Raw genomic sequence first — 13,268 nt, forward strand, 5'->3', positions numbered from 1 at the left:
TAGGAAATGATACAACTTTATAATTCTACTGTTCAAGCTTCTGAAGTATACGCTTTCTAACTTGGAATGAAATGCTGTGATGCAGTCAAATTTCATGTCATTCAGTTAGCTTTCTACATGCTGTTTTTAATCTGATGATTTGGTTTTCCAAAGTTCAGTGTTACTTGTTGATGATTGTATAACAACTTGCATCCATCCAGTTTGGACTTGATACTTAATGTAAGATATGTTTACGCTCAGAAATACATGTAAAGTCTCTGACTCAAAAGCTTATTTTTCTTTGTAACTAACCATACTCAAAGTATGTATGAACTGAGCAGAACATGATCAGTTCTGAAGCTTTTTTGTATCATCTCTAATAATGAATGTAATTTTCAAAAATATTTTAAGGCACGTTCAATATAAATCAATATTTCAAGGAAGTTTTGCCTAAAGGAGCTTGTCTCAGAGATTTTCATATAGATACACAATTTCTGTGTTGTCTGATAGTTGCTTTGCATTTTGTTTCCATGCAGTGCTGGCCATTTTCATCTGTGCTGTGCCCTCAGGCTGTGCTCCTGCAAGACCTGTTTGGGGAGCTAGGTAGCGGAAATCGTCTTTGGGAATTGTTTTTGATTCATGGCGTGACTTTATTTTTGATAGTTTTAACTGTATACCTGAAGGAGCAGCACAGGTAGAAAGCTGCTTGAGCTGGCACTGCTCGAGGTCATGGTTATGCAGTAATGCTTCATTAATTCTTACCAATTCCTTAATAAAACAAAATCTAACCATAGGAACACATTCTGTGTTAGGAAATATTGTAGAAATACTGCTGTGCCAGAGCACGTTTATTTCTACTCTGGTAATTCATTCATGACAAATGAATATGCTGCTTTTGGGAAGAAAAAGGGGTATTTGTAGGTTTATCGGCAGTATTTGTTTGTACTTGTTGGAGATGGACTCATCCCAGGAGACTCAAACCTCGTAGACTTACTTGTAGTGTTTCAGATATGCTTCTCGGCATTTGTAGTCTAGTACAGCTCTTCTCCTCGTCTCTCTGGCTGAGTTATGGGCTCCCTTGCTGTATTCTGTATTCCTGTGAACCTTGCTTTGCACCACCAGTATCAGCTGTGGGGACTGAATCCGCCGCTCTACTGTTTCTATGTCAGATGTAAACCCTGCTGCTCAGAGGCGTACGTTGCTGATCCAACGCAGTTGCTAGTTTGATATAGCTGTATGGAGCAATGCTGGCAACGTACAGGGTGTTTTCATCAGAACCAACTATCAGGGGATAGGAGTAAAACTGAATAAAACAGCAACTGCTACAGTCGTAACTGTTTTTGTGCACTCATATGAACTTTTGGATATCTGTTCTTTGTCTTTCTGTTTTTCTTCGCCTTATAAACTACTGAATAAAGTCTCTTTGTAATATGTTTTTTTATTTTTTACTTTTTGCTTATTGGCCTGTGGGATCATGTGATGTTAAGGAAGGACATGGCAAGGTTCCCAAGTAACATGGTATATGCCGGTTGCGTTGGGCACCCATCATCTTAGACGGCCACTTGACAGCAGCAAGCTGACTGTTCTAGCTGATAAACCCAATCAGAATGGCTAAAACATTTTTATATAAATGTTTTTATATATTTATAATGTATGTTTTACGCAATATGTAGGATTATATATAAATAAAATATGTAAATATTTGCTTGATATTACTGTTCCATGGAAGCAATTGCAGTAATTGTTTCCATAATGTTCTGAAAATGTTATGACGAAAGGGTGTGTGCCCTTAAAATGAGAGGGTACGGGAGAGTCTTTGTTGCATTCACCAGGAGTGCCTTAGGAATCTAGAAGGGTCTTTGTGACTGTGTTACAGTCCCCTGCTTAAAATGTTAGGCTGCTTTGTGTTGACTTCTGTGCAAGCTAAAGAAGATTGTTCAAATGTTTTTGCTTTTTATAAAAGAAAACAGTCCAGCAAGGCAAATCTGTCAGAACTCTTGGTTGTTTCACTGAATTGTGTTTAAATTTCTGTACCTTTATTCTACTCTGCCTTTTTACTCTGTCTTTTTTGACCATTGTATTCTATTGTTTTCCTGCTGAACTGAAGAGCTGTTTAACTTGTCTTCATTTTGTGTACATAAAGGGATCAAGTTCACTCCTGAAAGGTCTCCTACACGTAGGTACTTAGGGCACTGTGTCCAACAGACATATTTTCCTATTCTCATTATGGTACTTCCCTTAACACTGATTTTTGAACATTCATCCGAACTGTAGATGCTAGAACCTCAGTTCTTGCAAGGAGGCCAATTAAAATTTATTCGTACTATGTATTGCCTGTTCATGTTACAAACAATCACATTAACACCTTTGACTGCAGCAAGGCATTGGGATTTCATGTCCGGCTGCTCTGCCCAACATGATGCAAGACTTTTTCAGAGAGCTTTCTGTCCTGTAAGTATGGTCTGTATTCTTCGCAACTAGAAAATTGAATTGATGCTTGGGTGTGTTCAAGTGAATAGTTTTCTTGTACCCAGTGTATCCCCATTAGATCCTTAACAGTTAATTTTCACTCCCTTCAGTCTATCTCCTGTCAAATGTTGTTTGTCATGTCTGTTATATAAAAATACAAAACGGCACAGTAGGGTAAAATAAGTAATACATGCAAGGCTTTCAGGAACGTACTCCTGATGCTGATTCTTTTCTGGTTGCATTGTATGCACAGCATCCATTGCCAGTTCCCTTTGATGACTTCGTATCGCTTGAGTTCTTTAGGAATGATTGTGCTACAGTTAAACCACAACATGAGCAAACATATATTTACAATATATCAGATATTTCATAGCAACTGCCCTTAAATGCTTTTATCCCTCAGTAAATGCGGTATTCTGTAACACTGCAAGGACAATATAGCTGGTAGTCACTGTCACTGGGGAATAGCTTACGTAAATTAACATCCTTGCTTATTTAAGATTTTGTTTGCTTAACTATTTCTACAACTTCTAGTTTTTAATATTAACTTTAATATTAACAGCTGTCATCCTCGGTATAATCAAATCTGTTGTTTTTAATTGCTTTTTTCCCATCAAGATGAGTTGTTTTTGTTTAGTTGCTTTGATGTTTTCTTAGAGGAGTAATGACATCTTGATTATCTTAGAAAATGTTCCCATACAGTTTAAATAAGTTACAGGTTTATTTGGCTTTGGGTTGGACTTGAAAAATATTGCAGAATGGTGAAAAAAGAAATCATGATCACTTACACCAAAGCTACCACAAATTTTTAACTTTGATCTATTAGTTTTTCATTTATTTAAAATTCTATGTTATGTTTTGTCCTATGTTGAAGCTATCTCAGTTAGGAAACAGTCACTTTAAAAAATAAAAATAAATATTCCTGATGAGGGTTAGTTGTGTTCCAGTGAATATTGTTACAGTTTTTTATGATTAAGACAAGTAACTACTTCATACCAGAGTACCAAAGCCAGTTAGGTGCTCTAGGTCATGTTGTGGTATCAAGGTATGTTTCCTTTCTTGCTCCTGCTTGCATGCTTGAAGCTGGTCTCTGGCAAAAGAGGAGAACAATCTGAAGATTATACAGAACCTACAATTTATTATGTCTAAGGCAAAAATCTTGTGCTGTACAAGTAGGAGACCGGTTGTTGGGAGAGGTGCGTGACAGCTTTCGCTCATCTTGAAGTCTGCGTCTCGCCTTAGACAGGTGCTATCTTGAATTTTGATATAAGCTCTTACTTTCACACCACACCCTCCAGTTCCTGACAGGATTTCTGGAGCCATTTAATATTTCTCTACAAATTGTGTTTTGAAGGGAGTAAATGGAAAGTACTGAAGGTACTTGCATGTATTCTATAGGGACCCGAATTTTAAAATCTCTGTGAAGAGGTAGAGGTAGATTGGCCATGTGTGGCCGTGCTCAGTGGTTCTGGACAACAGGTACTGCTCAACAAGAGTCATTGTAGGCCTAACAAACCCTCTTAAACATTTATTTTCTTTCTTTTTTTCAATTGAGGTTGTCATGAAGCTTAGAAAATTAGGGTATATTAATGTGAAAGTGATATTTCTGTGGCAACGATTTGGATCGCACTTGAAGCGTTATGTGATGGCGAGCCTGACTCCTCCGGAAGGGTCAGGCATTCGGCAGGGTACAGCCCCGCTCTGACTTGCCAAGTCAGAAAAGAGAGTAGCTAAAATACAGATTAAAAACTTCTTGAGGGATATAGAGTTGGATCTGTAACAACAAAAACCACGTTGATACCCCTTCAGCAGTTGCTATATTTGAGCATTTGCTGCATTATTTAAAGCTAATAATTTGATTCCTCTCATATACAACATACAGCAATGGTAAAGGCTGAGAAGCAGCTTATTTTTCTGGTAAAAGTGGGGCACTTTGGTTACAGTGACCTCTGATTCCAGGTTCCATATTCACCGTGCCTGTTTGACCACAAAGGCACTGGGAGGTGTGAGTGTGTGAGTATCAGCATTACACTCCTTGTTCTGTTTGTCCGTCGACCTTGGAGAGTGGCGGGGAGACCAAATAAGCTGGCTTGGCTTCAGTGGAGCTAGGTCAGCGTGTACCACAGGCTTGTTCCTGGGAGCTTACATTTCCAGACTTAAAGTTCTGAAGCAAACCTAAAATTCAAATACTTAGCTTTGAGCTCCCAAATCGTGCAGACTGGGAGAGAATTTTTTACTCTGTGGTGCTTGTTCCGAGCTGGTACATAGGGCACAAGGATATCAAAGATTTATTTTTCAATAATTTTGGTTTTGTGTGGAAGGATAGTATCAATTTTTTAAACTAAAGGAGATTAAGTGGCTATTGTAAGGAAGATTGCACAGGGCAGTTCATGCCTGTGTGAATTGAAAAGTGGCTCCTATGTGCAAGTGTAAATTTATTGTTAGGTTAAATTTATTGTTTATTGTTAGGTTGTTATTTATTTATTAGGTTAGTAGCAAACAAAGCTTTTTAGAAATACATGGAAAGAAAGGAAAACTAAAGCAATGCTGACCTTTGGGAAGTGAGTGTTTATTTTGCATAAAGGCAGTACACTCAATTTAGGGAAGGTTGGAATATTGTGTGTAGGTGGGGTGGTTGTCTTGCAGCAATGTGTGTTAATATTTTTACCCCTTTTTCAGCAGCAGAGGGTGCTACTATTGCTTTGCTGCAGTCTTATGGAGAGTTTTGCTGCGTTGCTTTGCAAAGGGTTTCCCTCCTGCAGCTAAAAACTTAAGTGTGTTTTTTAATCTACAAAATAAATACGGAGGAATTTAAGAAGTTTATACTACAAAAAGAGATTCCTTTTTTCCCCATTATTTTTTTTGCAGGGATCACGCATAGGCTATGTAGATTCTTCACGCTTTTCATCTCCTGAGATGTCTAACAATTATCACAATGCTTTAAGTAGTTTTTAAACCAAGTAATAATTCATTTAGTCGTGTCAAAATGGGTACATGTTAGGAATTGCTCTGACTGTAAGAAAAAAAAATGTTGGCAATAGAATTTTTTGTTCTTCTCGCTTCTCCCTGAGATTCTCCTTCCTAATTAAAGCTGCTTTCATATCACTGTCTTGAAAAGATTAGCAATGTGCAAATTTTTTCCTGCCATTCTCCCCCTTTGGTTTTTGTGAACCACAGCATTAAAATACAATGAGATAAGATGAGTAAATGACTTAAGATAAATAAACAATTAATAGTCTTTACAAGGGCAAGGCAGAGCTACTTTTACATTACTGTGACAGTTTAATTATTTTGGAGCAAGTTTTGTGTTTTTTAAAAATAATATTTTTGACCCTTCCAGTACAGAACCTTATTTTTCTGTTGGATGGTAATAACATTAGAAATAGCCACGCTCTTGAGATTAATATCAATTAACACTTACAACCTTTGACTTTCCTCATTTATATACTGCGCAGTTTAGTTGCTGATGATTCCAAGCATGAAGGATCATTTGGAAAGGTTCTGCGACTGTCATTAAGATGTAGTTTGTTAAATATTAAAGTATCCGTGGAAGGAATGCAGATTCCCAGTCTCTGTGTAGGTAGCAAAGTTCTTCCTCTTCTGTGCTAACCTGCAGCGTGTTTCTTGACTTCAAATGCCAACCCTTCTTTTGAAAAGTACTTTTCTCTTGCTTTGCTTTTACTTGACTTTAGGTAATGGGATCATTTGCTGCCTGATATTTGCTGAGGTTTAGCTGTATTCTTACCTTTGTAAGTAGAATTGTCCCTATGCTTTCACTTGCAGGTAAAGCTGGCATTAAAAAATGGCTGCTCTGCTGATTTTCTGTAGTCTGTAAGCAGATGATGAAGCTTGCGAATTGACATGTGTGTTCTGCTTATAATATGCAGTTATCCCAGATATAGTTTGTGTCTTAACTTGGCTACCTAGTTCAGCTTCCTCCTGCAAAATTCTTGAGGTATCTAGTAATTAAATGCTATGTTAAAGTGTCCCTTGCAGTCAAAGGACAGAAATCTCTCCTTAATAAATAAGAGGAGAGCGTTAAATAAACGCTGTCTTTTCTTTAATGAAAGGTGCTTTACTGTTTTTCATCGTGCTTTCTAGAATTTTTACTACAGATTTAATGCACAGTACTGGTGTGTAATTTGTTTTGTTGACAATTGTGTATAGACAGGAGAATCAACAATCTCAGTGCCTGGGAAGAAAGAGAAGTTCAACAGAAAACATTGATGTTGACAGTTTGGGTCATAGTTTTGATTATGAGATGGTATTTAATAAGGAGGTTTTCATTGATTTTTGCCTTCGTTATAGAGAGATGTGTGTTTTCTTGATGTGGAAAAGACATAGTGCTGATTTAGTCCTCTCTTTCCCTGTTACAGTGATCACTTACTGGACTAAAGACCTAGCTGAGTAAGGCACAAGCAATTTTCTTCTACTTTACCAATAATTGAGGTCAGTCTTTCAGTTCCAGTCTAGGGATTTACCTCAACTAGTCACACTAGAAAATAAAACAACAGAGCTTTTGCTTGTGCCAGATTTGTCTGTACAAATATCTGACTCAAATGTTGAATCGCACCCTTTGTGCAGTGAAGACACGGCCTGCATCTCAGAACGTATACCTTCCTTATTTCCTGATCGTCCTTACAGGCACATTTGGTAGCTCTTTCTGAACATATGTGTAATTCCTTTGGAGCCGTTATGTTTGTTGACATGCAGGCATACCTCCAGCCCTTCCCTGCAGCAGGGAAAAAGCCAGCCACCTCTCTGGCAGGGAAGCAGTCTCTTAGACTTGCTCAGAATTGATATGTTGGTACGAGGCTGTATTAACTTGAATTGTCTTCTAGTTTCTTGGCCTGTGCAGAGCTCCTTAAAGGTAAATATTGGAAAGGAACTTGCTGGCGTGACTCCGACTGCGCTACCAGATTCCTAGATGGCTTTGTGTAGAACACATCAAATTGATTCTTTCAGAATAACTACTCGAGACAGTGTCTTTAGTTGCACACTTTGTCTTGTAAGTTTTGAAATCAGCATCAATTAACCACCTAATTTTGCTCAGGATCTTAGTATGCAAGATGAAAATCAGCTTTTTAAAATATACGTTGCATTTTTTAAGAATGTCAGTAACACCATTTCAACTTGTGAGTTATAGGGCCATGCCATGATGAAGTAGAAATCAGGAAAACATGCTCGAGAATACTTTCAGCATGCTTACTCTGTGGGGATGCATTGCTTGCCTAAGAAATACATGGGGGAGCTCTGCCCCACTTAAACATGCCATTTGTTCCTTATGTTGTTCTTGATTGTGGCAGGTGCTGTTGCCTGATGTGATCATTAGCCCAAACATCCCTAGTCTGTAGTGATACAGCTGTATTTACTGAGCATTTTATCAGTGGATACTGCTGCTCTAGGTGTTGATTTTAAGCTGCTTCACCTTTTGGGGCTTAGCTGAAGTTGTTATTAGTGGTTATGAAACTTGATGGAAATGGTGAATCGAAGTCTGAAGAAAGTAAAACTTACTGGTGAGTTAGTTTTTGGTTCTGTTTATTATTTTATTTTTCTTTTTAAGGATGGTCTTTTAATACTAATCTGGCTACAAGTTTATGTTTAAAAATGTTATGTTCAGTACAATTATTTTGTTCACTGATGTTTTATACTTACAAAAATTGACATATGAAATTAGTTTAGAGAGGTGGAGGAATAGAAGGTGATCTGAGGAGCAGAACTATGTTTAACAGCTGCTGCAGGACTAACATTTTTTCATGACTCATTTGTCACTGCAATCTGCAAACTAGCAGTATATCCTTTACTTCTGTAGAGTCTTTGTTATCTGCACAACATCTTGGTATTCAGCAAACTGTACATAAGGAAATAATTTACATATCTTTACAAATTCTTGAGTATAAGAAGAAAATGCAGAGATTTCTGTCCCAAGTCAAGCTGGTCCAAACTAACTATTTCTCTGTAGAGAATCTTACTTCTTTTTATGCTATTTTTTTTTTTAACCAAAAGTTGATGTTTTCTACTGATGCTACTACCTGACCAAATATTACATAATATGAAATGGGCAAATTGTGAATTTGAGTATTATTCAGTGTAATTCAATCTTGGGAGATAGTGGCTGTGCTTTTCAGCTGTGTCATGAAATAAGACTCTGTTGATGCTTATTAAATTTTAATGTATTTGTTCAATCCCTGGTGCCTCTGCTGAAGTAGAAAATGTACCTATGGCCACCACAGATTGCCAGCAGGGATAAGTTCCACCTTATTCATCATCAGAAGTCATTATTACTTTTAAGTGAAGTATGAGCAATGTTTCCTGTAAGTGCAAAGCACCTTCTTATTTTGTGTTACTCAGCTGCTGGTTATCTGTTTTTGGCAGAGGCAGGAGACCCTTTGTTGTTCTCACTTAATTTATGGAGCCTTTCTAAAGGATGACAGCTCTTGCAATCATTATTAAGCCAAATATATTGAATACTAAAAATATTAATAAACAACAAATAATGCATACTGGTGTTTTTTTTTTTTTTTTTTTACCAGTGTTAAGTCCTTCAGTTCCGATCCCTTGGTCAGATATTCTAAAACACAGAAAATAAGTCACTTAATTAAAATGAGCAAGGAAAACTGGACATGACACAGCTATATGGAAGAAATCAAACTTTGTGTAATTCGTTATGGATCTCTTGTTCTCGCTAGATGTAGTATTGTTCCTTGTCTTTAAGTTGGACATTATCCAAAGCCAAGGATATTTCAGCAAGGATATTGTTGCCCTGAGGCAATTACCCATCTGCACAATTTTTGGCTTTGGTGGAAACCCCTAGTACTGCATGTCCTTTAAGTAAGTATTCCAAGCTCTGTTTTACATGTATGCGTGCTTGTTTGTTCTGGAGGAAAAAAAAACAACAGACTATTGAAACTTTTCCGATGCTTTGCCAGTGAGAACACTGTGGTACTGCTGCCCTGTATTTCTTTGTTGACAGAGTTTGAAGTACAAACATCAGGAAGACAATTCAGCTCAAAGCTGGATCTAGGTGTCCATATAAATATATATTTATTAAATACTCATAAGTATTTTAGATGATGGGCAATGTTTGAACAAACCAGGGAAAGCCAGTGCCTGTTAAATAAAAATACAGGCAAGAATTGTCCTGTCCCATCTGTCTCCCCCCCCACCCACTCAAAGGGGAAGAAAAAAGGGGGAAAGTAAAAGAGGCAAATAAAAGATCAAGATAGCATCCATATCAACCAAGTGCCACGTCTTCCATAGACTACCTGCTCTTTTCTGTAATCTAGGCATCCTTTACTTCACATATCTTGAGCTTTATAAATAGCTTCACAGCCCTTTGCAGTATGCTGTTAACCAGCTGAAAAGGATTAGGTAGCTTAATTCGTTGCTATCAAATGAATGCCAGTATAACAATTGGTTGCATTTGTTGCGTTTATTTGAATTTTACAGTTCTGGTGAGAAAAAAATAATCTTCTAAAAAATAGACCTGGCCGCCTACATTCTTTCATTTCAAAATGTAATACTTTGCATTGTTCAAACTTCTATTTCTGGCATATTTTCATTTTATTTAAATAAAACAGCTGGATATAAGAGTCTTATTTTGATGTCAGGGTATACAAGAGGATTTTTTTAATGCTAAATATTATCTGGACATTTTTTTCTTCCTAGCAAGAAAAGAAATCTGAATGTATTAGTGGCAGAAATATTTTTAAGAGCTTTATGTTTTTGGGGGGAATGTAACTTTTCCATTTAATATGCAGAAAGGGAGAATTACAAGTCCAAATTTATTTTTTAGTAATGGTTTCTAGATGCTATTAAAAAACTAATACTTGTGATTTAAAATATTTTGGTACTGGCCTTGTATATATTTTGTATGTGTGTATACACAAGTAGATAATTTCTCACTTATAGTCTTGCATTTTACATGAACACACTAGAAAAGTTCCTAAGAGAAGTTGAATTATTGTGTATGAAGTTAATTTTTCAGTTTCCTGCTTTGTAAAGCAGCCTTCTTGCTAACAAAACCACCTGCTTCCCCTTCCCCCCAGCTTGTCCTCAGCCTGGGAATTTGACTTGCATTTTAATCCAGTGTTAAATATTGCATGACTTCTCTACCTGTTGTTGCAGTCCTAATTCTTGCCTCAGCTTTATTTAAAGGTGCAACAACAGCATAAATAAGTGGTCAGCAAACGAATTCCTGCATAGCAGCTGTAGCAGTTCTTCTTAACAGCTGGTGCAACTCTGGCTAGACTTAAATGTACTTAACCACCAAATTGTTTTATAGCCAATGAGGATTGGGCAGACATTTCTGGAATACTTGGAAAGTGCAAGATGATGAAGCTGGATTTCTGTTACATACCTGAAATTTTTAATGAAGAAGGAAAGACATGTGCTTCTAAGATGGCTTAAAAAAAAAAAAGATAATGACAACAAGACCCTGTAGTACAGTAAATAAAGTTAGAAAGTTTGTGGAGCAAAGCCGAATGATAGTTTTCTGATTATAAATGTGTACACTCACAGGATGCTTAAATATGGTAGGAGCTATTTAAAAATGTATATGGTTAAATATATGTCTTAATGACGCAGTAGTATCATTAGTATTGACATATTGTCATGCCAATATGCAGTTTACTAGAAAGTCTCTTTTTCATAAATACTTAATGTGACCTTACAAAAAGCTTCCTTGTGCAAATGGTCTCCTCATACTTCTGTCAAATGCTCTTCTGCACTAATAACGTATGGACTGAGGGCAGACATGTAGCAGCATATTCCCTTCCCTTTCTCTTGATAATAAATTTTGTTTGAGATGCTTAGGAAGCTTTTTATTGGTGATGTCTCTTCAGGACCATTGTTTCATGCTAAGGGATCCAAGGAGAAGTGACCTGATAGCTTGATGTTGCTGAAGGGTTGACGTCTTGTCTACTTGCTCGCCACTTCCACACACTTTTGCTGTTTGTGTTTGCATTATCATGCATCTGGCTGCTTTATGAGCTGCTTACATTTGCCAAGCTAATGTAAAATTTACTAAGTGTCAACAAAAGCTGAGGGTTTTCTGGCATCCTGCTTATTGAAGTCATTTCAGAGCAAAGTGCGAGAAGTGCTGCAGCCAGCTTAAGGAAGTTTGGAATCAAGTTGCCAGAGCAAGGAAGGGAGGCGAAAACCACTTTTTAAAGAAAATAGCTGTTAAACTAACGCTGCACCTAAGTGCTAGTGACTTTGTCAGTGTGAAGTCAACTAATTTACAGATTGTATCACTTCTTTCTTCACTGACTTCTAGCATGTTGAATAACCTGTAGCTGAAATGGGGATGTTGATGTCATCGGTCTCTTAAGTCAACAGGAAATTGAGAGATTTAAGTTCATGAAATGCATTTTTTTCCTGTAAGAGTTTTCAAAACAGCTTTTTATAATAGTTGGGCATTGTGTAAAAGGGAACATAGGAACCAAATTTCTCCATTCCTGTGCTTTCCTTCAGAACTTTTCAGCCTTGTGCAAAGTGCTATCCATCTAAGTGTCAGTACACAACGACATAGTTCCGCCTGAAAAAATGCAGTTGATAAGGGCTCTATCTTACTCTCTCATTAAGTGTAAAAGGCAAAGGAGAGAAGGTATTGCATAGCTCATGAAAAAGGAAATTATTGGACACTGCTGGGCTAGAATCAGTAGCTGAGGAATAGGAATAAAAGAACAAAAAGAAAATGTAGAAAAATAGCAAACCAGAAACTGAAGGAGAGCCTGGAGCAGAGTAATTGAACAGGGCTGGAGATATGTGTGATGTTCTGTTGGAACATTTGACCACTTTATTGTTCCAGTGTTTTATTTCTTCAGCTTAAAAAGTTTGAAAAAGGGGAATAGTAGATTTGCCTTTGACTTTGGGTTTCTTGCCAGTTTGCTTGTGTTGTGTATTTTCTCATTAGTAGTTGCCCACAGGGCTCAGAGGTATTCTCGAGTTTCTTCAGCTTGATGTGCTATGCTTGTGCATCAGGTGAACCACAGCTGCCAGTCACGGTTTTCTTTTGTTTGCAGCAAATGTAGAATTAAAATAGTACATTAAATTCACTTTAATTCCAAGCTTCAGTTCACAGCTAGTACATTTTTATCATGTTTGAAAGGGTTCACACTCATGCATGGATAATCTTTTCTCAGCTGATCTGTGGTAATGCATTAATTTAGTATCAGTTCACAGTGGATCTGAGCCTCTACTTCGGAGGGCAGGGGGAATGTCCTTGCTGGTAAAGGAGGATGAATCTGCATTTCAACGGGGCATAAGTTAATATGCAAAATGAGATACTGCAAGGGACTGATAATCTGGTTGGTAAGAAACGAGGCAATTTGGTGATCTCTGCTTTCCAGATGCAAGCAGGCAATGCTGCTCTTCTCCTTTTGCTGCTGGATTCTCCAGCTGACCTTTCTCTCTCCTATATTTTTTAGGCAACTCTGATCTTGAGAGATCAAAATGATCCCTCCGTTGATTTCCCTACATGCCCTCTTCAGGGTTCTGGGTCATTATATTTTTACACACACAGGTTTTCGTACTGAGTAAATTGGGATATGATAGAGAGACTCTTGAGAGCATTTTTTTTTTTTTGGGTGCAGTGCCACTAATACAGTTGGGCTAGTTTGGTACAGCAGTGCCTTGTTTCTATGCAGCTTATTCATTTGCCTGTACAAAGCAGGCTCATGTGTAGTATATCAACTGGGAACTATTTGTGTACTGGTATTAGAAGTCCTTCACAGAAATAAGCTTGGGACCACAGTCACCGTTTAAGAATAGTTACTAGTGTAGTTTGCTTTGCTCACAAAATGGTTCGTACTCTTTTC

General features: G+C 37.4%; 1 protein-coding gene across 5 annotated transcripts in view; it reads left to right on the forward strand.

Moving 5' to 3' along the window:
* Positions 1-13,268, forward strand: part of FBXW7 (F-box and WD repeat domain containing 7) — a 167,680-nt gene that overhangs the window by 71,353 nt on the left and 83,059 nt on the right. Inside the window, exon 3 of one of the 5 annotated variants that reach the window (XM_040555396.1) lies at positions 4-476. The exons of the other annotated variants lie outside the window; for them this stretch is intronic. Coding sequence (XP_040411330.1) covers positions 4-60 — 57 coding nt within the window. The 3' untranslated portion in view covers positions 61-476. Of the gene's footprint in view, positions 1-3; positions 477-13,268 lie in introns of those variants that run through there. 5 annotated transcript variants of the gene reach the window in all.

This window comes from Cygnus olor, chromosome 4, assembly GCF_009769625.2.
Source record: "Cygnus olor isolate bCygOlo1 chromosome 4, bCygOlo1.pri.v2, whole genome shotgun sequence".
Classification (NCBI taxonomy): domain Eukaryota; kingdom Metazoa; phylum Chordata; class Aves; order Anseriformes; family Anatidae; genus Cygnus; species Cygnus olor.